This window comes from Nicotiana tabacum, chromosome 11 (genome assembly GCF_000715075.1).
Source record: "Nicotiana tabacum cultivar K326 chromosome 11, ASM71507v2, whole genome shotgun sequence".
Classification (NCBI taxonomy): domain Eukaryota; kingdom Viridiplantae; phylum Streptophyta; class Magnoliopsida; order Solanales; family Solanaceae; genus Nicotiana; species Nicotiana tabacum.
In genome coordinates this window covers 18,754,875-18,780,220 of record NC_134090.1, presented here as the reverse complement: position 1 = coordinate 18,780,220, position 25,346 = coordinate 18,754,875, and the positions used below count along the sequence as shown (strand labels likewise).

At 36.0% G+C, this 25,346-nt stretch overlaps 2 protein-coding genes across 34 annotated transcripts; both read right to left on the bottom strand.

The window, feature by feature from the left end:
* Positions 1–257: 257 nt before the first annotated feature.
* Positions 258–17,646, bottom strand: LOC107772567 (uncharacterized). Of its 33 annotated transcripts, none has more exons than XR_012696445.1 (10): positions 17,355–17,638; positions 17,226–17,276; positions 16,258–16,309; positions 11,950–15,588; positions 10,618–10,709; positions 3,750–3,910; positions 3,391–3,659; positions 2,209–2,249; positions 735–1,728; positions 258–578 (listed from the first exon to the last, which is right to left on the bottom strand). XR_012696445.1 is itself a non-coding variant. In XM_075224859.1 (10 exons), coding segments are annotated over exons 4-10 (462 nt in total). In that variant the 5' UTR covers positions 10,673–10,709; positions 11,950–12,225; positions 16,258–16,309; positions 17,226–17,612; the 3' UTR covers positions 258–577. The 33 variants fall into 33 exon arrangements, 20 of the variants coding, with proteins under 20 accessions (XP_075080960.1, XP_075080961.1, XP_075080951.1 ...); XR_012696437.1 differs by having other exon boundaries at positions 11,950–15,440; positions 15,526–15,588; positions 17,226–17,637; XM_075224859.1 differs by having other exon boundaries at positions 713–939; positions 1,713–1,728; positions 3,592–3,659; ... (1 more) ...; positions 11,950–12,225; positions 17,226–17,612.
* Positions 17,647–18,934: 1,288 nt separating this feature from the next.
* LOC142165757 (uncharacterized) lies at positions 18,935–21,368 on the bottom strand. The gene is made up of 6 exons (XM_075224129.1): positions 21,196–21,368; positions 20,467–20,629; positions 20,002–20,084; positions 19,833–19,911; positions 19,349–19,729; positions 18,935–19,228 (listed from the first exon to the last, which is right to left on the bottom strand). The coding sequence occupies exons 1-6, from the start codon at positions 21,366–21,368 to the stop codon at positions 18,935–18,937; spliced, it is 1,173 nt and encodes a 390-aa protein (XP_075080230.1).
* Positions 21,369–25,346: the final 3,978 nt, after the last annotated feature.

Sequence of the window (25,346 nt, the reverse complement as noted above, 5' to 3'; positions counted from 1 at the left end):
GAATGAGAAAACGGGATAGTGAGCAAATATCATTTACGAAAGAACTTTAGATGAACTCTAGAGTTTCGGAACATCTATCAAACACTTGAAATTCGAGAGTTTTCTACCTTGTACATGATAAGAACCTCTGTAAAGTTTTCGCATCTCCTCTATGATTATTTGAAGCAGTTGATTCAAGAAGTTGCATGAAGCAGTTTACAGCTGAAGTATCAATTTTCTGAGCAATTATGTTTGCTACTTTATTTGTTGCAATAGTATAATTGTAAGTCCAAAACTGGTTTGACCCTTGATTATGACAGAAAGCAACAAGCATTATACTGATCCCAACAATGGATAGTGGTGGAAACACGAGCAGAGAAAAGGGATTTCCATTGACAAGCATCTAAACTAAAATTCGTATAACATGCTACAAAATGGTGCACTTATGCAGTTTATCTTGTCCAAGCCTCCTATAGTAGCCCAGTTATCTGCATTCCATGTGCTAGAAAGTACTTACATTGGCCTGTCAATTGGAAAAGAAATTGTTCGTCTGATTCGCGTTCTTGTATACCCTTATTGGAACCTTATTCATAAAAAATCTGCATTCAAAAGAGTATTGATCGTCATTAACTATACCTTAATCTCAAATATGTTGTGCTTAGGTAAATTTGTTCAACATGAAACTTTTTGTTGAAATTATAGTACACAATGGAAGTCCAGAGTAGGGTCACACCAGAGAAAATGCCCCATCTTACATTCATCACTGCCATTATTGTACACAATGGTCTGAATAAGATAAGGCTGTGTTGTTCTGTTTCCGAAGAGATTTTGAGAAGTCTTGAAATGAGTAATAGGACACATTTTACTGAAGTTGTTTATCACCAATGAGAGAGCACCAACAGGACAGTAGCCAATTCCATACAGAAACTTCAGTTGAAGAGCACGGTGTTTACACAGTTCCTACCAATATATGAGCAAAAGCAAAAAAAATACGCGACTTTTAGAAAGAATGGAGATATTGACAGAGTTTATTTAGATTACATTATAACAATCTTATTTGCTAATGTCATCAAGCTGGTGTTGTGGGATTTTTTATCTGTAAGCATATATATTTCGAATAATTTATATATTTTCATCATCACATAAGTTGGAACATCAGTTCAAATGCACTGTATCACCTAATTAAATGTTCCTATAAATTATTTTACCATTTCCCTTCTGCAATTTTAATCTTTCTTCATATTTTTTATCTTTATTTTTTCTCCTCCGAGATTTTAATATATAGTAGGTCAATGTAATTTCTTGCTAATTTTTAGTTAAAAAATTTAAGGAATGTCTAAATGCTTCGCCTCAAATTTGATCATTGTACTTGTACCCCACTGCAGGAGAAAAGCTTAATTCATTGAATAATTTTGTCAGACACCTAAGGGTAGAGGCTAAAACAGAAACACAGAAGCTACACACACAGAAAGAGAAGAGCATGGAGGCATTGGAAATATTACAGTATAAACTGATCTCACCCCGAAGGTGATCAAACGCAAATTTATAGCAGTAAGAAACTCGAAGAACAGAGTGAAACTAAATAGAAAGATAAATAGAGTGTGACCTGAATAATCGTACAGGAAAGAAAAGTGAAATCGGATATTGCCCACCATTTACCCAAAAGCAAAAATACCAGATGGCCTTTATAAGGAGTGTGAGTCAGCAAACTGAGTAGGAGCAATTTGACAAACCTGATCAACAAAGATGCTGCAGAAAAAGTATATGATTATCTAGCTTAATAATATTATTGTTTCAACTATTAAAAATATTAATGTGACAAAGTTGAATAAAGGACCATAATGTCTATTTTTCTTTCTGTTTTTACGATTAGATCATGTTTCACAACAGTTTTCATGGCTTTAAACCTTAGGTTTTTTAATCAGAAACTTTGATGCAGTGTATAATCTCACAAGATGATCAGCAGACACAAACCTTAGGTGAACTTGTTTGCATTCTTTTATGCCTTTTTCTCAACCAAAGCTACCGTTGGATTGATCACTGCAGGTTACTTACTAGACACAGTCCATTCTCTTTTGGGAACCACTCTCCACAGAGGACTCTTATATCTTTCACTTGATTATTTAATTCATAGATACCCTCTTAGTAGATCTAAATTATGGTGAAAAGAACAAATACCTAGTCAAACACTCTAGTATCTTGTGAGAAATCATGAGAATATACTCTTACATGTGAACTAAGTAGCACTTGATGTAGGCCTTGTGTTTGTCCTGTGTTAAAAAAATTGAAATTAAGGTAAGTAGCATGTACCTACTTGTTCAGTTTATGCGCAATCAGAGAGTAAATATTCTGAGATTTGAAGAAATATTTATAGCCAATTTGGTATTGTTTCTGAAAAGGTTTGCAACCTTTTAGAACAGCCATAGCTGTTGGAACAAGTTTGACACTATTTCAGAACAGCCATAGCTGTTGGAAATATTGCGGGAAAATTAAAACGGATTTAAAATAATCCGAAAAAGAAAACGGGTCGAACCCGACCGGGTCGCGGGTCATGGGTTATATCGGATTGAATTTTTTTTAATTAATTAATTAAATATTTGAAAAGAATTTTGTCCAAAAAGATTAATCAATCAATCTTTGACCGAAGCTGAAGCCGAGTCAAGCGATCGACGATGACGACGATGCGAGGCTTGCCTTCTTCTTAACTCTTTAAGAGCTAAAAGATGAGCTTCTCTATATATACACAAAGATTTTCTTTGCTTCTACCAATGAGGGACAACGTGCATTAGATAAATGAACTCATTCAAAATTTTGCTTCACTTCATTTCTTTTCCCACCATTTTCCATTCACACCTCTTTTGTTATTAATAAATAATAACAAAATCCAACAATTCTATCCCGACATCTATGTGAAAGTCAAGATATTATATGTATATATTGCTTATCTTTCCCATTCGAATAACTTCACCTCATCCCCAACTAACCAATTCTGAATGTAGTATAATTGTTTCCTCCAAAACTGTAAATTTAAAAGCTATACATCACAATATAAGGTCATGAGTCCTTAAGAACTCTTTCACAATAAATCCAGCATAATCCCAAAGTTGGAATTACCATTATATAAAATACTAGAGAAATCTCTAATGACGACTTTGTGTGGAAAGATATGTAAACACAAAAGATTCACAGGTCAAAAAGTAATCTATTGTTCTGATCATTTCATTACTGCTTATCTACAGTTTCATCTTCTCTCTTGGAGTAGAAGGAGATAACAATATGGCGGTATCTTACTTACAATTTATCACTTTAATATTCTATTTTCTTCTTTTTCAAGACTCCGAACATTATTTGCTAAACAGCTGAATCGTAAATTGCAAGTACAATAGGTTTGAAAGTTCAAATGAGACTAACTTGATAGTTAAATGTACATTACGTGGGTTGAGTTGTATCACAGTGTAAGCATAATTTTTTTATTAGCATCACGAAGGAAGATCAGCACAGTTGCAGGCAGATTTGTCACATTGGGGAGACTTTACTAATAGAACGCCTCTCGAATGGCACCGATCTTATATGCTCTCGTAATAGTATGATGGAACAGAGGAATAATAGCACCTTCAAATTTGGCGTAACGCCTGGTATTGATGGTTGTGGAATTAAAGTCTTTCCAGATAATGCTTTCACTGCAAAATATAATAAACGAGAAATCAAAAGCTCCAAGATTGTATTGAGGAACACAAGACATTCTTTGTGGTGGCCCGTAACAAACTTACCAGATATTGGTAAGTATGAACAAGGAAATTCCAGAAGCCAAAAGCATATCCTTCCTGAAGAAGTTCATCTAAGCACATAAGGATGATAGCAGCAAAGAAGAGTTGAAGGATAACTAGGATAGCATTTCCAACACCCAATTGGCTAACACTGCCATAAATCCCTGACAGAACATAAGTAAGTGCCTCGCCAATAACAATCACGATATCCAACAACTTTTGAGCACCATTACTGTGTAAGATAAATTTATCGAGAGAGCACATCAGAGAGTTTCATTGAACAGAACAGCTAATAGAAACATTATAAAACCAAGTTAGCTTAATAGCAAGAACGAAATTTTGTTAAATAAAATGAGTAATAAGTACAAAAAAGACGCATCCCTTTCTTTCGTGGTGGAGCGAGTGAAGTAGATTTAGATAGAAGCGTCAGATGAAGACAAAAAGTCAGTATAAGTTCAAGAGTGAGAACATTCAAAGCATGAAGTTTGTCTTGCAAATCCATATAAAAGAACTCATATAGGCTTTGCAAACTGATTTGAGCATAATAAACGTTATAGATCATATCATCCTCAAAAATCTAAGAGACAACTAACAAAATGAACTGATGCAAAATACATATAGTTGTTAAAAGAGTAAACAAACAAAACAAAAGAAATAATAATATTCAAAACATATTAACTTACAGGAGTGGTCGGTCCTCGTGAAACACATCGACTAATATTCATATGGTGATAATGTAGTAGTTAGAACATCATATAATTGTGAAGATTTCAAAGATGATGTCATAGTTATTTACTATAAACAGAGGAGACTGAGATTCTTGCTAATATTGCTGTCAAATTTGAGGTATACATAGTTAATTGTAGCTATTGACAAGAACAAATTTATCTGTATAGTTCTTCAAAACTCTTGAACTCCATCAAACAAATTACTTGTTATTGTGTTCATTCTTTAAGCTCACCTGTAGGTTGCAGCTGCTACCATTTTTTCGTGGTTGATTTGTTTTGCACTACTCATCAAACAAATATCCACTAATAAGCTTTTTTATTTATCAAGAACAATTTTAGAAAAGGCCAGAGATCCAACATAATCTCAGTAGATAACCATAATCTTGTAACATATATCCGTCTAAATTAAAATAATCTCAATAGCATTTATGTGACGACCCGGCCAGTCGTCTCATGAGTTACCACTCTGTTTCCCCATTTATGCTCCTTATTGCTTTGTCTATCGGTTTTATATGTGATCGGGTTGGTTGGCTTGGGTTCGGAAAGGATTTGGTAAGGTTTGAGACACTTAGTCTCTTTTGAGGAAGCTTAAGTTGTAAAAATCAACTGGATATTGACTTATGTGTTAGAGGGCTCGGATGTGAGTTCTAATGGTTCGGATAGCTTCGGGAGGTAATTTGGGACTTAGGAGCATGATCGAAATGATTTTTGGAGGTCCGGAGTAGATTTAGGCTTGAATTGGAGAAATTGGATTTTTGGCATTTTTCGGTTGATAGGTGATATTTAGATATAGGGGTCGGAACGAGGGTATTCAGGTTGATTCGAAGAAGATAGAGTGGTTTAGAGTTGTCCCAGACCGTCATCAGCCACAGAGATTCATAGTTTTCTTGGTTTGGCGGGTTATTATCGCCGGTTTGTTTAGGGATTTTCATCCATCGCATCGCCCTTGACCAAGTTTACTCAGAAGGGTGCTTCATTTGTATGGTCGTATGAGTGTGAGGAGAGCTTTCAGAAGCTCAAGACAGCCTTGACCACAGCTCCAGTGTTAGTTTTGCCATCAGCTTCAGGTTCATATACCGTGTATTGTAATGCTTCGAGAGTTGGTATTGGTTGCGTTTTGATGCAGGAGGGTAGAGTTATTGCTTATGCTTCTCGTTAGTTGAAGCCCCATGAAAAGAACTACCCCGTTCATGATTTGGAGTTGGCTGCCAAGTTCACGCGTTGAAGATTTTGAGGCATTACTTGTATGGTGTGTCTTGTGAGGTGTTTACTGATCATCGTAGTTTCCAGCACTTGTTCAAACAGAATGATCTCAATTTGAGGTAGCGTAGGTGCTTGGAGTTGCTAAAGGATTATGATATCACTATAGTGTACCATCCGAGAAAGGCCAATGTGGTGGCCGATACTTTGAGCCGAAAGGCGGTGAGTATGGGGAGTTTAGCATATATTCCAGTTGGGGAGAGACCTTTTGCACTTGACGTTCAGGCCTTGGCCAATCGGTTTGTGAGGTTGGAAATTTCCAAGGCCAGTCGGGTATTGGCTTGTGTGGTTTCTCGGTCTTCCTTATATGATCGCAGCAGAGAGTGCCAGTATGATGATCCGCATTTGCTTGTCCTTAAGGACAGAGTTCAGCATGATGATGCCAGAGATGTGACCATTGGTGATGATGGGGTGTTGAGGATGCAGAGCCGGATTTGTGTGCCTAATGTATATGGGCTTCGGGAGTTGATTCTGGAGGAGGCCCATAGCTCGCGGTATTCCATTCATCTGGGTGCTGCGAAGATTTATCAGGATTTGAGGCAGCATTATTAGTGGAGGAGAATATAGAAAGATATTGTGGGATTTATAGCTCGGTGTCTCAATTGTCAGCAGGTGAAATATAAGCATTAGAGACCGGGTGGCTTGCTTCAGCAGATGGATATTCCAAAGTGGAAATGGGACCAGATCACTATAGACTTTGTAGTCGGACTTCCATGGACTTTGAAGAAGTTCAATGCTATTTGGGTGATTGTGGATCGGCTAACCAAGTCTGCGCACTTCATTCCTGTGTGTACTACTTATTCTTTAGAGCAGTTGGTAGAGATCTATATCCGGGATATTGTTCGTTTGCATGGTGTCCCAGTTTCCATCAACTCAGATAGGGGCACTCAGTTCACTTCGCAGTTTTTGAGGTCTGTACAGCGAGAGTTTGGTACTCAAGTCGAGTTGAGCACAGATTCTCACCCTTAGAAGGACGGGCAGTCCAAGCGCACTATTCAGATATTGAAGGACATGTTGCATAATTGTGTCATTGATTTCGGAGGGTCATGGGATCAGTTTCTACCACTTGCAGTGTTTGCTTAAACAACAGCTATCGGTCGAGTATTCATATGGCTCCATATGAGGCTTTGTATGGGAGGCGGTGTAGATCTCCAGTTGGTTGGTTTGAGCTAGGTGAGGCTAGGCTATTGGGGACAGACTTGGTGCAGGATGTTTTAGAAAAGGTGAAGGTGATTCAGGATAGGCTTCGTACAGCACAGTTGAGGCAAAAGAGTTATGCTAACAAGAAGGTTCGGGATGTGTCCTACATGGTTGGTGAGAAGGTTCTGTTGAAGGTTTCGCCCATGAAGGGTGTTATGAGGTTTGAGAATAAAGGTAAATTGAGTCTTCGATTCATTGGACCTTTTGAGGTGCTTCGGAGGATTGGGGAGGTGGCTTATGAGCTTGCTTTGCCACCCAGCTTGTCGAGTGTACATCTGGTATATCATGTGTCCATGCTTCGAAAGTATATTGGGGATCCGTCTCATGTTTTGGATTTTAGCACTATTCAGTTGGATGATGATTTGACCTATGATGTGGAGCCAGTAGCTATTTCGGGTCGTCAAGTTCGAAAGTTGAGGTCAAAAGATATAGCTTCAGTGAAAGTGCAGTGGAAAGGTCAGCCCGTGGAGGAGGCTATCTGGGAAACCAAGCGAGAGATGCGGAGCAGATATCCTTACCTGTTTGAGGCTTCAGGTATGTTTCTTAACTCATTCGAGGACGAACGTTTGTTTAAGTTGGGGAGTATGTGACGACCCGGTCAGTCGTCTCATGAGTTACCGCTCTATTTCCCCCATTTCTGCTCCTTATTACTTTGTCTATCGATTCTATATGTGATCGGGTTGGTTGGCTCGGGTTCGGAAAGGATTTGGTAAGGTTTGAGACACTTAGTCTCTTTTGAGGAAGCTTAAGTTGGAAAAGTCAACCAGATGTTTACTTATGTGTTAGAGGACTCGGATGTGAGTTCCAATGGTTCAAATAGCTTCGGGAGGTGATTTGGGACTTAGGAGCGTGATCAGAATGAGTTTTGGAGGTCCGGAGTAGATTTAGGCTTGAATTGGCGAAAGTGAATTTTTGACGTTTTCCGGTTGATAGGTGAGATTTTAATATAGGGTCTAGAATGGAATTCCGAGAGTTGTAGTAGTTCTGTTGTGTCACTTAGGATGTGTGTGCAAAATTTCAGGTCATTCGGACGTGGTTTGGTTGGGTTTTTGATCAAAGGCATAATTCGGAAGAATTTGGAAAACTTAGGCTTGAATCCGATGTATTTTGGTTGATTCGATGATGTTTGAGGTGTTTTGAAGATTGGCATAAGTTTGAATAAGGTTATGGGATATGTTTGTACTTTTGGTTGAGGTCCCGGGGGCCTCGGGGTGACTTCGGATGGTTGATGGAGAAGTTTGGAATTTTGGTAAGCTGCAGATTTTCTACTTCTGGTATTTCCGCACCTGCGGATTGGGGACCGTAGGTGCGATGCCGCAGATGCAGACGATTGGTCGCAGAAGCGGAAAATGGCTGGAAAGGAAGAACCGCAGAAGCGGTTGTTGGATCGCACCTGCGAAGGCGCAGGTGCGGAATGTTCATCGCAGATGTGAAAAGTTGAGACTTAAGTGAGGACCGCAAATGCGGTGGTCTTGACGCAGAAGCGGTACCGCAAAAATAGGAATTGGGCCGCAGATGCGAAATCCCTGGGCCAGAAAGTATAAATTGTTTCCTTCGCGATTTTTGAGCCATTCCACCATTTCTACGTTGGCTTTGGAGCTTTTTAGATGATTTTGAAGAAGGATTTCAAGGGAACTTTATTGAGGTAACGATTTTGGACCTAAAACTCGTTCCTATTGTAATATTTCACGGATTAGAGCTATAATTAATGGAATTAAGGGTTAAAATTGGGGAAACTAGGGCTTGGTATTGGAGACCCAGACTTGAGGATTTGAGGGACCATTTGTGGTCAGATTTTGGTACTTTTGATATGTATGAACTCGTGGTGGGATGAGGAATCTATTGATGTGAATTTTATCGAATCCCGAGACGTGGGCCCGGGGGTCGAATTTTAGTAATTCGGGACTTAGGTTGTAAAATGATTATTTTCGCTTGGGCTTCATTCCCTTAGCATATTTTGACGTCATGATTCTAATTTTGGATAGATTCAACGCGAGTGAAGACCGATTCGAGGGGCAAAGGCCTCGCGGGCTAGAGTTTGGACCGGATTGAGGTGACTAATGATTGTAAATGATTTTCTGAGGGTATGAAATCCCGGATTGCACATCGTTGTGCTATATTGAGGTGACGCACACGTTAGATGACGAGCATGGGGTCGTGCACTATTGGGGATTGTGACTTAGTCCGTCCCGAATGACTGTTTTACCGCGTATTTGACTGAAAACTATTTGTTATCATCATGTTTTGGGCTGAACACCATATTTGGGTTTCGTGCCAATTATTTGAACCCTTAGGGGATTTTTATTGATATTTCCTCACTGTTTTGACTTTATACTTGAACTCAATCATGTTATATTCTATTGTTTTTCATAACTCAGCCATGTTTACACTACTTTAACACTTAAATGATATTTTGGGTTGAGCACTATGTTTTACTATTGCCCAAGCGGCTGTGAGATTCTGACTGAGTAAGGCCGAGGGCCTATGTTGTGAGGAAACATTGATGTTGATATGAGGCCGAGGGCCTAGTGATGATGCCACGAGATGGCTTGATATTGCGCTTGGGCCGTAAGGAGCCCCTCCAGGAGTCTGCACACCCCCAGTGAGCGCGGATACCCATTGTGATGTGAGATGTAGCCCGAAGGGCTGGTATTGATCTGAGATATTGCCCGAGGGGCGGAATTGTTGACATTGTACCCGAAGGGCGAACCTTTATGTGTTTATCTTTCTTATTTTTTCGTCATTTACCTGTTTAATTGTTGAAAAGGCATTCCATGAATTATAAACTGAACTTAAATGATTTTATATTTCTTGACTGATTCACTATTTTTACTGGTTTTACTGCTTCATTATAGTATGTAATGTGCCTTACGTGTTTTCATATCTCTCAATCATTTATTTATGTTTATTACTCACTGAGTTAGAGTACTCACTTTACTCCCTGCACCCCGTGTGCAGATTCAGGCGTTGTTGATCCTGCTAGTGCGAGTTGAGAGCTCCTGGCAGACTTCGGAGTCCACGAGGTAGTTGTTTGGCATCCGCAATCCCGTGTTTCTACCCCTTTATCTTATTTATATCTCTTTATCAGTTATTCTGTAATAGCTTATATATTTTTCAGACTTGTGTTGGAATTGATAGATGCTCATGACTAATGATACCCCGGTATCGGGCTGTGTTGGGTTGTATTCCGCAAATTGCTTTGTATTGTCACCGTTACTTTTGAATTTATATCATGTTTAAGACTAAATGCTTATTGTTTAATTGCTTAAAACTGAATTGAAAATTTGTCGGTTGGCCTTGTCTTCACGAGAGGCGCCATCACGACCGGGTCCGGGTTTGGGGTCGCGACAAGATAGCGATCAACAATAATGAGAGACAATTCATCGTATAGCACATCACCAAATAAAAGACTGGTAAAACACAAATTTATCTATAAATTAGAGATTCAAAGCATACATCATAGCATGAACCAAGCTGTTATAATTTCTTTGTTTTCCTTTTATACTTTTTTCAAATATATTATCTGATGATGCTTATATGGTCTAAAGCAAGACCTTGTTATTAAAATCATTTGTCCAAGGGAATAACAGAGAAACATTCCTCGTGTAGGCAACTAATGAAGAAATTATATCAAAAGCTACAAAGCATGAGTATATAATTCAACTTCTAACAGGGAAATTCACCTTCATGTTTGTCTTGCTGAACTGATGGATATCTTGACTCCAAATGATGAAGCATTACAAAATTGAATAGGTCAGGATGGCATTGCTAAGTACTGAAAGGAGGGTAAAACATAGAAAAAATGAACAGTGGTGCGGATGGCACTGGAGCAATACATCATAAGAAACATAAATAAGAAAATTCGGCTACAAGTAATAAGAGTAGTAAAGCAGATAATAGCAGGGCAATGCTAAATGGTAACTCTAGACATTAGAGAAAACATTATTCATTTTTTTTTATAAACTTTCTTATTTCACCAAAATCAAGTTAAAAACCTATATTCTTTACTGACAAAGAATCAAACCTTTAATTTCTTTTAAAAGAACCAAGTAGTTCTCTACAGAGAATATAAATGAAATAGCCAAAATTATTACTCTTTCAACTGTTGCCCCTTAGAATTATTAATTGAGTATTTTTGCTACAAATATCACATGTTTTCCATCAAATAATACACCTAAACCGTCAACAGTAACAATTATTAAAATAGAAAGTGCCAAATAGGTATAAATGACTTTAGAATTTAACAGAGTTGTATAGAGTGAACATCACAATTATTTTTGCGGCATGTGAAGCATAAAAATTATTACCTGGCATTAGTTAATTGAATGCTTTTTGAATAACTTCATCATAAACTATGTTATACGTTGAGTGATTATCCTCAATGTCTGATGTCAGCGGTCAAATTAATAATTTCACACCTTCTGAACTTTTAGCTCTTGATAAAGCAACATAAAGTTGACCATGGGAAAAATTGGTTCACGTAAATAAATTTCAACAAAATCCAAAGTTTGACCTTGAACTTTATTTATAGTCATAGCAAAGCATAAGAGTACTGGAAATTGTATTCTTTTAAAAGCAATTGGAATTTTTTCATCTTGTGATGCTTAAGTGGTATTCTTAGAATAAAAACATGTCTATTTTGAAAATCACCGTTAGCAATTTTGGCACTTATAACATGTGTGTTTAAAACTACAACATGTTAACTGTGTGTCGTTACATAAACCTTCACAAGGACTTAAATTTCGTAGTAACATTATTGGACAATTTTCTTTTAAAGTTAATCTGTAAAGAGGCAAACCAGCAGGATTTAAAGTATGAAAATAATCTTCGAATTGACCTTGGTCATTCGGTTCAACAGTTTCATCAATTGCAACATATGTTCTAGCATCTTTTGGGAATCTAGATATGAGCATGTCATTTATTTCATGAACAAAATTATTTTTTGTTGTCAAGATCACACGAGAAGCTATGGAGGAAGAATCATCAAATAAGGAATCTTTATTGGGATATGTTACCTCAAATAACTCATTCAAGGATTCTTCTTCAGTTGTAAAAGGAATGATCAACATTTCCAATTCTCATCAAGTATTCACAAAAGCTAGGACCTGTTCTTGCACGCATATTCTCTGACAGCTGTAGTTTTTCTAGTTGATTCCAAATTTCAGAGTATAGTAAACTTTCAGAAATGAAGTCTTCTTTTTTTCATTTCGAACAACTGAAAGAGTTTGTCTAAAATCACCTCCAAAAACAACTACTTTTCCACCAAAGAGCATCTTAGTATCCATTAGATCCTTCAAAAGTAAATCAAAAGCTTCAATCGTTTTCCCTTTAGCCATTAATGCCTCATCCCATACAATTAATTTTATGTCTCTAATTAAACATACAAGTGAACTTTGGTTACTGATATTGCAACCAATATTTTCATCAATATCAATAGGGATCTTAAAACGTGAATGAGTTGTTCGCCCTCCAGGAAGAATAGAAGCTGCAACACCAGAAGTTGAAGTTGCTAGTGCTACAAATCCCTTAGATCTTATCGTAACCAACAAACTTCGATATAAGAAAGTTTTACCAGTTCCTCCTGGCCCGTCAATAAAAAAAGCTCCCGATTTGTTGGAAAATATTCTATCAACAATCATATTGTATGCTCTTCGTTGATCTGTATTTAGTTTTTTTTTTCTAATAACAAATCTTCTTCGAAAACTCTTAGGTTTCTCTCAAAATGAACTTCTTTTGCCTCTTTTGCAACTGCAGAAGCTCTAATGTTTTCTGCAACATGCTTGTACTCGTTAATGTCGTGTCCTATCGAGTGTAATTTGTCATTGATCTGGTTCAGGACTCTATGATGAATATCTTAAAATTTATTATTTGGCAAGCGTTTGAAGTTTTCGGACATTGAGTCTTCAAATTGTTCCCACAACTCTTTTGGATTAGTAGGAGTACAATATACCAATAGCGTAGCAAATAATCGTCTTAAACTATATGGCAATTGATAGCTTGCAGCTTCAATCATACAGTCAAGCAAACTATTGTCAGAATGTAATAATCCTCTTTTTTCAGCAGTCTCTCTAAATATAATATAACTTCTTCCATTTACAGTACGAAGATCTTCATATGATGTTGGTCCTCTTACATTCATTAATAATCGCCTGAGATAATATCTCTCACCTTCTGTTGGATGACATGTCACAACGCGTCCAATAATAGTACGTTGTTTTCGACGTGTCCACGTCTTGTCTGTAACTGACCAGACAAAGTATTCTGGAAACTCTTTATATAGTAGCTTAAGTTCTATAGCATAATCATCTGTTTGGTTCATGACAAAAAATTCTGTCAACATTGTTTTTCTAATCATAGGATTTTTTTTTTTAAATTGCATTTATACTCTCGGTGCTTTTAAAAGAAACATATTGTTGTCCTTCAAGGTGTAATTGAAGATGATAAACACTTGGTGTCATCTCACTAATAGAAAAACCAAATAAACGCCATGTAGCTTCGGGTGGAGATACCCATCTAGCAGACTGATATTCTTTTATTTTATCAATCTCTTTGTCTTTATCATTGTCATATACAGAAAAAGAAATTTTATCGTGCCCTTTACATATGTACTTGTAAAGATACTTGACAACTTAAATATTTGAGCATATCTCGATATTCATATGACATTTAAACTTTTCAAGTAAAAAAGGATTATATGGTACCACCCATGGATTATCGAGAAATTGTTCTCTAATTTTTATTACTTCACTTGTATGTCGTCTTTTATAAATTGGATAAGAGTTTTTTCCTTTTGATGTTCGATCAGCAAAATCTTTAGGGTAGTTAAATTTACAATATCCATTTTTCATGCATGAATTTGCAGGATTCAAATGACCACAATGATCGTGCATTATATGATGTACAACAAGTGAGTATAAGTAAGGCTATTTATCAGGATCAGGTAATTCAGCACAAACAACTCTGTCGTAAGACTCAAGTGTCAACAATTTGTATTCATTAGCAAGAATAATAATCAAATGTTCATGTGAAAGACCACATTTCTGGAATTCTACAGTGTACATAAAAGCAGCAACCTTTTCAAATATATTTCTTTTTAATATATCATTTTTTAGCTCTTCCAGTTTTGTTCTAAATACTCGACTAACTAAGTCAGGTCTATTTTATGCCTCATCAGTAGATAACAAATGTTCTTTTATTTCTGGCCATAATGGGTTGTATTTCATCATTAGAAAAAAGTCAGGTGTTCCAAAACGTTGTACCAAAGCAATAGCATCTATATATCGTCGGCGCATATCTCTTGGTCTCCCTGTAAATGTAACAGGAAGGAAAGTTTGTTTTCTGATTCTAGAAGCATCTCTTTCACCATGTCTTAAGACATCAAGAATACCTTGCAAAACTTCAATTCTAAACAAGTCTGGATTGAAAGAGAAGAAGTCTAGTCGTTGTGTTTCAAGTTTTATGAATACATCTACGACATATTTTTAGAATATCCTTCCAATATGTAAGATTTCATCAGTCTCATCATCTCTTATTTGAATTTTATAACAATAATATTCACGACAAAAGACAGTATTTCTTTTTTTCCTTTGTTGTTCTAGTACCTGAGCTTCCATATCAAGAAAATGTTTAATTGAACACATGTTTGCAACACTTGGTAAATTTCCTGTTCACAGTAGACACGACATCTAGTAGTATTCTTTAGTTGTACTATTTTCTTTATACCACAGTGCCACCCATCTTGAATATATGAAAATAATAGTGGGTATTGCAAGGGATCATAACATCCATAGTAACAGTTCACTAATTGGCTTTTATTGCTGTGAGTATAAATTCGAATGTGAGGTGTGGAAATATGAACGCCTTCTTCCACCATTATTACTGCAACTTCAGATGTAGTAGGTAAGTTATATACTCGTTGATCTAAACCTGAGTCACATTTGAGCGCAATATAAAAGTTCGATAATTCCGGAACATCTGCCAAAGATTTCAAGAAAACACTATACAGATTATTTTGTAGTATATTCATCAATTTTCCGATCATTGACTCATGTACTCTAGTTGAACAAGCAATTTTGTTTGCTACCTCATTTTCATTGTCGTAGAAGTATAACTGTCAATTTCTTCCTTTCTCGTTCGCAGGATATAAATCATCTATACAGTGATACATTTTTCCTTGAACTCTATGTATAGATACCATGATTTCTCTTAGCTAAGTCTTTGTCATATTTTACCCCGAGCGAAGTAAATGCAAACATGTTATTATATGTCTTAACATATGTTCGTAAATGGTCAGACTCTTCAGTAGTACCCAAAAATAATTCTCGTAGCTCTATAGGCATTTCATGTGAAGTAAGCTTGATTGAACCTTTATTGCAATAGAATCCAGGGGGTTCATATTGAAATCTTTTTGCAGCACAAAATTTACAGTTTGGGACAACTTTGAAAGCAACATATTCGGTTTGTGAACCAATAACGTGCAGAGGGGCTCTTCTATGTAGTCTAACTCCTGAATATTATGGAAATAATTAGGAGTCAATTTTAACTCCAAAGGAAGATAATGAATACTATTCTAACTTGAGAGTGATACAAACCTCTATTTGCTACATTCTCTGAACCAACACCACATCGGTCATTAGATGTACCTGATGTGGATCCTAATATAGACGCAATTATGAATTACATAAGTAAATGGTTTACGACAATAGAAATTTTATTAAAATAATATGCTTCATATACTCGCCTGTTTCGAAGAAGGAAAAACGACCAACTAAACTTTTTCCTTTCACAGAAGCAGCAGGTAAAGTACTAACTTCACATTTAGCAGCTAATAAAGACGCGTGAAACATATTTAGTTTAAACTGACTGCATTTAAACAGAAAGAGCGAAAGTTTAATTTGCTAACTTTGATTTGAAGTAAGAGAAAAATCTCTTATTATGAGAGCACTCTCCCTTTGAAGCGTTGAATTACTTAGAGATGTTGATTTGACTGAGTTATACAGAGTACGACTTTCTGGAAGACGTTTTCTTGAATCGAGTTCTTTCGTACGGCGGTTTAACAATAATGCTTTCTTTCTATCCGCTGATATTTTCTTATATTTTTTATGGCGATTGAATTTCATTTTAGCACTTCTATCTGCCAAGCATGGACTTTTGTTCTTTTGTCCTGAACGTGATATAGGCACATCTTTTTTATCCCCCGACATCTATACTCATCCAATGTAAGCAGTATTAAAAAATAAACTACACCCTTTCTCCAAAAAGATATCAAGTGAAAGGCAAAATTGAATAATTTGGTGGGGAACTGATGCTTTCTATTAGCTTACCTCGTAAAGCCGGAGTAGTTAGACAGAGTAATCAGACGTTAATTCCAGAAACCTGCAAACAGTGTGCATCAGTCATTAAAGCAAAATAGGCAAACCACATTTTTCGCTAAAAATTCATTGTCCGAATATTCATAAAAGCCATCAAGTTAATGTCACTCCGCTCAGAGCTAAAAGTCAATGATCATCTGAACTATAAAAATTACTCGTTTCAATAACTTAAGATGAGTTTGGTGGAAATCACCATGTAAAAGAATTTCTCCAATATAAAGTAGTTAAAAAGGTTCAACAGGTATTTAGTGCTAAACTTTTGCTCTGCTTTCCTTTATTATATACTTATTAATTATCACCGACTATAATATTTTTCTTTAAATTTCTTTCAGGAACAACTTAAAGAAAAAGTAAGAAGACTCAAGAGAAGACAAAACTTTGGATGATTTAAGGTGAGTGAGACTTGTCAAGGATTTGTACCAACTAAACTTGTGGACAAACTTGAAGAAGCAAAACAAATTACAGAGAGTTGGAAATAGACCAATATAAAGTAGTAAAATTAAATAATTATGAAAATTTGAAAAGCAAACTCATTTGCTCTACAGGTAAGATGGAACATCAGTCCAAATGCATTGTATCACTTAATCAAAGGCTCCTACAAATTATTTTATCATTTTCCTTCTGCAATTTTAGTCTTTCTTCATATTTTTAATCTTCATTTTTTTCTCCTCCAAGATTTTAATTTTTAGTATTTCAACGTAATTTCTTGCTAATTTTTAGTTCAAAATTTTAAGAAATGTCTAAATGCTTCACCTCAAATTTGATCAGTACACCTCGCTACAAAAGAAAAGCCTAATTCGTTGAGTAATTTTCTCAAACACCTACAGGCAGAGGCTAAAACAGAAACACAGAAGCTACCACATAGAAAGAGAAGAGCAGGGAGATAATGGAAATAGTAAATTAGGGTAAATTGATCTCACCTGGAAGTGATCAAAAGAGTAGCAGCAACAAAGCCGAAGAACATAGCGAAACTAAACAACAAACAGAGTGTAAACTGATTGAAAATTGTAGGGGAAGAAAAGTAATATCTGATATTGCCCACCGTTTACCCAAAAGCAAAAACAGCAGACGACGTTCTCTCAGGAGTGTGAGTCAGCAGACCGAGTAAAAGCAATTTGGGAAACCTGATCATTAGGAATGAAACGGAATTCCAAAAAGTTGCGTACTTGGGAGCTGAATATTTCTGATTTTTTTCATCATTTGAAATCCACAAGGAAGGCTAGAGATAACTCTCCGTTATAGATTAAGAGAATGTAATGTAAAATGACCAAGATACCCACATAGCACAAGCAAGCATGTTGACGGAGACCAGCTTAACTCTCTCTTATAGAATAAGAGAATATATTGAGAACCATTTACATTTGGTTTCCCTGATGTGAGCTTGCCAACTTTGAATATATCTAACTACTTGGACTTGTTAGAATTCGTTTAAAGGGCTCAACAACTTGTGCATGTTAGTTACACTGGTAGACTTATGACAAAAAGTTCAAGTATGTGCGAAATTCCAAACTTATCTTGATATTTACGAGGTTGGAAAAGAGAATTTTATGGCTCATATGTTGGCAGTTATTGCTTGATTTCCTTTCTGTGAACACTTTTATTCTCCTTGATGGGAATCATAATATGGAACAAGTAGAAACGATATTTTTTAACTATTTCAAGGTAATAAGTTGTTTCATTAGCTCACGTCATGACTTATGTCTTTAGTCTATGTTTTAGATGGTTATCTTGCATTTTAACTATAATAGCCAGCTGAAAATAAAGTTATGCATCTTTTTAAAAGTGTTAATTAAGGTACTAAGTTGAAGTTAGCAAGCTAATTGATTTCACCCTTTAAGGTTTAAGCATAGGTCGTTTTTCTGTTGGCACAGTATTGGTTTTACAAAATTGGAGATTCTTTCTTTGCAGTTTTGTTAGTGTTCTCAGAATTTAAGCAACATGTAACTTATTCCACCTGATAGTCTCTTCATTCGTTCAGATGATTGAGTTGGGCTTCAGTTGCTTTGTAGGCTATGCTTTGGTACATTGTACTGTGATGAGGTTTCCAGACCTTACGGTGTGGGATAATACTGGGTATATATGTTATTATTGTTGTTACTCTGATGAGATTCAAGATCTTTTTGTATTAAGTGGCTCAACTTCAATATACATGTAGAGGTGGATTTTTTATTGAACGTGACGGGTTCAGCCTTTAAGATTTCACCATTTCAAGAGGTAGATTCTACATTTTAATTTTGTGCTCCACATATTTTAAAATTTCGCCATTAGAACTCAAGATAGTTCATGCTCTACAAATTATAATTCATGCTTCTAAAAATCACGATTCTCTATCTCGTTTGAGTTTTGCAATTATGATTCATCCCCACAAATTTGTGTTTTTACAAAAAAAATTATTACTTGACACTTGCCTGCGATTCAATTATCCTTGGAGCAACCACATAAACCATTGCTTATGTTGACTCTGCACGAAGCTTAAGTGCACCAGTGCTTCAGATAGCTTAGCATTCCACTGTCTTGGTGCATGTTTGAGACCATACAAGGATTTCAAGAGTCTGCATATTGGTCTACTCTCCCCCTGACTCTGAAAGCCTTGTGGCGGAGTCATATATATCTCATCATGCAAGTCACCCTAGAGGAAAGCATTGTACACATCCATCTGATGAATGTACCAATGCTCAGATGCAGCAAAATCATGAACTGTTCTCACTGTAACCATTTTAACCACTGGACTAAATATTTCCTGATAATCAACACCCTCTTGTTGACTATACCCCTTGGCCACAAGCCTGGCCTTGAACTTCTCTACCTCTCCTGAGGCCTTGTACTTTACTTTGTATATCCACTTGCACCCAAGAGTAACTTTGCCATCAGGCAAGGAGACCACATCCCAAGTATGGTTAGATTCTAAAGCAGGAATCTCAGCCTACATAGCATCCACCCACCTAGGATCTTTAACAGCTTCCTCAAAGGAGGTAGGTTCAACTATTGTGGAGAAGGCAGCTAGATAGGCCTGATATTTAGGAGAGAGTCCATCATATGACACATAGTTGATAATAGAGTAAGGCACATACTTGTGTCCTGGCAAAGACACAAAGTCTTTCATCCAAATAAGAGCTTGTTTGGTCCTTAATAATCTCCTCAGACCAGTGAATCTCTTATCCTTAGAAGGTAAGGAAGCTGGCACCACTTCTGACAGTGAGTGATGTTGTAGAGATAAGTATTGTCTTGATTTGCTAGCTGCATGGTCAGAAATGGTTGAAGAATGAGGTAAGGTGAGTTCTGCATCAAAAATAGATGATTCAGGGGGCAAGAACACAGGTGGTACAGATGCTGGAGAGTCCTTGAAAGGGAAAACAACTTCCCCGAAGGAAACATCTTTGTTAATGAGAATGAAAGGAGTGTCCAAATCTAACAGGATATATCCCTTTTGAGTATCGGAAACCTCATATAGATAGTAGGCTTAGCTCTGCGAAGAAGTTTGTCTGTTTCCTGAACATGTTTGTGGCATAACACAGACAACCACGAACTCTCAAATGTTCCAAAGTGGGTGCTCTACCATACAACAATTCAAAGGGAGACAGGCCATTGAGTACATAAGATGGCATTCTATTAATAACATATATTGCTGCAAGAACACAATGACCACAACACTTAATAGAAATATTGGCCCGAAACCTTAAGGCTCTAGTTACTTACAGGATATGCTTGTGTTTCCTTTGAGCAACTCCATTTTGCTGAGAAGTGTAAGCACATGTCTTCTGATGGACAATGCCATATTTCTGGAATAAGGTATTGCATACAAAATTGACAAATTCAGACTCATTGTCAGTTCTGACTGCCTTCAAGGTTTTGTTAAATTGAGTTTGAACAAACACAATAAATTGTGCAAGTACAACACATACATCAAATTTTATTTTCAGAAGAAATAACCAATTCATTCTAGTAAATCATCAACAACAGTCAAGAAATATCTATTTCCATCAAAAGTTGCATATTTATAAGGACCCCAAACATCCACATGAATCAGATCAAATGCATCAGTGCTCTTAATACAACTAGTAGGGAATGACAACCTGGTTTGTTTAGCACATGGCATATAGTGCATTTATTTATAGTGTCAGTAATACTTGCTAGTTTAGCAAGAAATAGTTTTCTGAGTACCATACAAGAGACATGACCTAGTCTTTTATGCCACAAAGCAATATCAGTATTTCTTGACTTTATTCCAGCTGCAACTAAAGCGACTGCAGTAAGCTTCTTGGACCCATGTTTCTGCAGGAAATATAGCCCATCTCTTGCGCTACCAATCTCCCTCACCTTGCCACTGAAGAGATCTTGAAATATACATAAATCAGGATAAAAGGAAGTAAAGCATCTTAGATCTCTTGTCACTTTAGAGACAGACAATAAGTTGAATCTGAATTGAGGTACATAGAGCACTTCTTTAATAGTGCTTCTATCTGAAATATGACTATCTCCAATCTGAGTAACTTGAGTGATATCTCCATGAGGTAGTAGAACTTTTTTACACTTAGAAGGTATGATTAGAGAGGTTTTGGTCAGTAAATTAACATCTGACACAATATGGTTGGTGGCACCTATATCAATTATCCATCTTTTGAGTTAGTGGATGCTAATAAGGTAGTATCAATACCTGCTGCATTTGCTTGAGTAGGAGGAGTTGGGCTATTATTCAAAATCTGCATTATTTGATCATATTGTTCCTTGGTGAAGGGAAAACCACCTCCTTGTGAAGTAGTACTTGCTGATCCCTAAGGCTGTGAGAAGGAAGAACCTACTTGAGTTTGAGTGCCAGAGTTTCCTTGACCTTGTAATCCTTTAGTAGTTTGGCTCACATACTGATGGTCATGATGCATGGACATGGATTACATTAGCATTGGTGTCATTGACATGTTCTGAGAGACATGATTTGTGTGCAAAGGCACATCATGACTAGGTTCTATTATAGCATTGTATGTTCCAGCTCCCATTTCCTTGTTAAACTTATAGTCTTGTGGATATCCTATGATTTTGTAGTAGTTTTCCTTACTGTGGCCTTTCATTTTATAGAACTCACACTAAATATTGTAATTCTTCCTAAACTTTGGATTGAAATTAGGCTTAGCACTATACAAAGCAGTAGACTGATAGGCATTTGTGTTTACATTAGGAGCAGATCCTAACACTCCAGCAGTGGTTTCTACAGCTCTTTGACTTTCATCACTCATGGGCATAGCATAAGATTGATTCACCGTAGGTAGGGGTTTCATCATACGAATTTGACTACGAGCTTAAGAGTAAGAGTCATTTAAGCCCATTAGAAATTGGTACACCTTCTGTTTTCGTAGATGCACAATAAATTCTTTTGTCTTAACATAATCACAGCCAGGAGTAGGTACTACAGATTAAGTCTCATCTTTGAGCTTCGATTAGTAAACAGAGATAGATGCAGTACCTTGATTTAAGGTGGCAATTTTCCTTGTGCAAATTGTAGCAATGTGTATCATTCACCTTATCAAAGTGTTCTTGAAGATCTATCCACACTACATGTGCACTAGTAGCGTAAGCAATGCCACTAATTAAGGTCGGGGCCATTGATCATCAACCATGACAACACAATTGCATTGCACCTCTCCCATGTATACCAGTACTTCTCACGAAACCGCTCCTTAGGCCACCTGTCATCAACAATCCTAAGCTTATTACGGCCAAGTAAGGCGATTCACATAGATCGATGCCATAAGGAGTCATTGTTAGTACCGGTTAACTGAAACAAGATCAAGGAGATTCCACTTGTATCGGTGGGAGCTAAGTACAGAGGATGAGTGACTGCTAATGTCACTCTTTACTCAAATTTATCATCTGACGATGCATGTGAAGCATTTTCAGTAGTAACAATTGTGTTCTCTCAACAAATCATCAACTACCATTGTTGAGCAATTTCAAGTTTTTTTTAAAAAAATAGATTTTGAACCAAAAAAATTTGTTCCAGAAATTAGACTGAGAAGAAGTTGATAATCAATATCTGAGCTACAATTCCGAGCTCGGAGCTCTGATACCATGCTGAAGTTTGGTGATTAATCACCTGTAGAAACCCTAGCTACGAGGGAGAAGAGAAAGAGAAAAGGAAGAAGTTATTTGAGGAAGAGAAATGAATAAAACAGTGAAAAAATTGTATTTACCACTTATTGTGCATCTCTTACACTTACACACATATATACACACGTGTGACAAACCACTATTGTAACAAACTAAGTACCTCATTAACCTCACTAACTTCCTAACTAATCAACCACACATAAATAAGCTAAACTACTCTCATAATCAAGTCACTCCTTTATCCTCAACAAATGTTGGCGGTTATTGCTTGATTTCCTTTCTTTGAACCCTTTTGTTCGCCTTGACAGGAATCCTAATATGGAATTGAAGAATTGCGTATAGGTGTTCGTAACACGCAGCGGAAGACAATAACAATCCTAGGCAGATCTTTTCGTGTTTAAAATTTATTTACATGTCAAAGATCGGATCAAAGACGTACCTGGTGAAGAGAGTCTCGTTTCAAAATTTCTTCGATAGTGCAAAGACTCTATGTGTATCCACACCGAGACCGATCCTTGCTATCAAATCTTTGATCAATGAAACCCGCGAACAAATTGAACGAAAAACTTGTGCTGAAATTTTTCTCAAAAATCTCAACTCAAATTAGAAGAACAAGAAACACTTTTCTTGTAATTATATTTTCTCTCTTGGCTTTGTATTGCACTCTCACTTTCACAAAGTGTTTTTCTTCTCTAGAATTTAATGCGGCAAATATTCTTCATCACCCTTTATATAGCATTACCTATAAACCCTTTACGTATTTGGTTGAGGTAATGATTTACTTAGGATAAAAATTTATTCCAAAAATAAACTTCAATCGAATTTTATGGAAAATTGATAAATCACGTCTTCATGAGAAAGTGACTGCCGAATCCATTCCTCCAACTTAAAATTAGATTCTCGTCAATCCAACTTAATGTTGGATTCATTCTATACGTCCTTTGTGGACTTTATATTTCCAATTCCAAATTGGTAAATTAATTAATATTATATATATATATATATATTTCAACCAAGAGATAAATCAATATTAATTCATATTATATATATATATATATATATATATATATATATATATATATATATATATATATATATATATATATATATATATATCATATATATTTCAACCAAGAAAAATAATTTATTTTCTATTCCAAATAGAAACTTTAATTTGTTCACAATATTAATTATAATCTCTTTGCTAGCAAAGAATATAATAATATTTCATTTGGACTAATAACTAAATTTATTTGACTAATTAAATTCTTTAATTTAATTATCAAATAATAAAGTAATTAACCCTTTAGCAAAGATCAGAACACTCGTTAGTGTGTGACCTCATAGGTTCAATACTAAGCCGGTAGTAAATTGACCACATCAATATACTAATCAAGGGTGGCGTCTAGCAACACTCCTTAACGACCGGATAGTATGAAGTATACAATTTACTCTCAAGAACCAGTAGAAGAATAATGTAGTAATTCCTTCTGTCCTTATAGCTCTGGATCACCCTAGGATATGGTTCAACTGTCAAATCCTAATAGGCGACCAACTATGTGTTCATGTCAAATATAATCGACCATTGAATGACCTAAGAAACTCTTTTCTTCTTTCATTCAATTGCCCTGGCCAAGGTCTTAATTTGGTCGTTTATAATTCATGACAACATGGAGCTTAAACTCATTACCAAGAGTTGACAGATTCCATCTTGATCAATCACAAATTTTACAAGTATTTAATCGTACCCAATATCCTTTCAACTATCGCCCTAGGGCCATAGGTATCTAGTATCAAAGCACAATAAATAACTTGTCAATTACTATGACGATATCAGATCAAAGAAAATATTTACATCACATTCTTCAAGAGAATATCCTATTGACAGTTATGGTAATTCTAATCATTAGGAATTATCCAATGAGTCGGTTCAATGATCATATCTCTATATGTATCATCTATCTATGTGATTTAGTTAATGAGATCAACTAATCTTTATCCAATAAAGACGATCACATAAATATTGATCTAACCGGATTACTAATGTCCAAATTAATAATCCTACGATTAAGAACAAATTTAGATTAAATTATAAGAGACTTTGTTCTCATTATCATGATCTTTATCACGATGACAAATCTCAAAATTTAATCAAGGACCTTATCAAATGAATCAAACAATTGATAATAACTATGATAAAAGAATGTCATATATTTTTATATCAAATAACATTCACAAAAATATGTTCAAATCATCAAATATGAGAATGGATCTAGGGCAAATCTACTATATCCCTAACCGGAACAAGTAGCAAACGATAATTTTTTTAACTATTTCAAGGTAATAAGTTGTTCCATTAGCTCACGTGACTTATGTCTTTAGTCAATGTTTTAGATGGTTATCTTGCATTTAACTATAACAGCCAGCTGAATAAGTTATGCATCTTTTTTTTAAAAAAAACTAAGGTACTAAGCTAAATTAGCAAGCTAATTGATTTCACCCTTTAAGGTTTAAGCATTGGTCGTTTTTCTGTTGGCACAGTATTGGTTTCCCAAAATTAGAGGTTGTTTCTGTGCAGTTTTGTTAGTGTTCTCAGAATTTAAGCAACATGTAACTTATTCCACCTGATAGTCTCTTCATTCGTTCAGATGATTGAGTTGAACTTCAGTTGCTTTGTAGGCTATGCTTTGGTACATTGTACTCTGATGAGGTTTCCAGACCTTACGGTGTGGAATAATATTGGGTATATATATTGTTATTGTTGTTACTCTGATGAGGTTCAAGATCTTTTTGTATTAAGTGGCTCAACTTCAATATGCATGCAGAGGTAGATTTTATATTGAATGTGACGGGTTCAGCCTTTAAGATTTCACCGTTTCAAGAGGCAGATTCTAAATTTTAATTTTATGCTCCACATATTTTGAAATTTCGCCATTAGAACT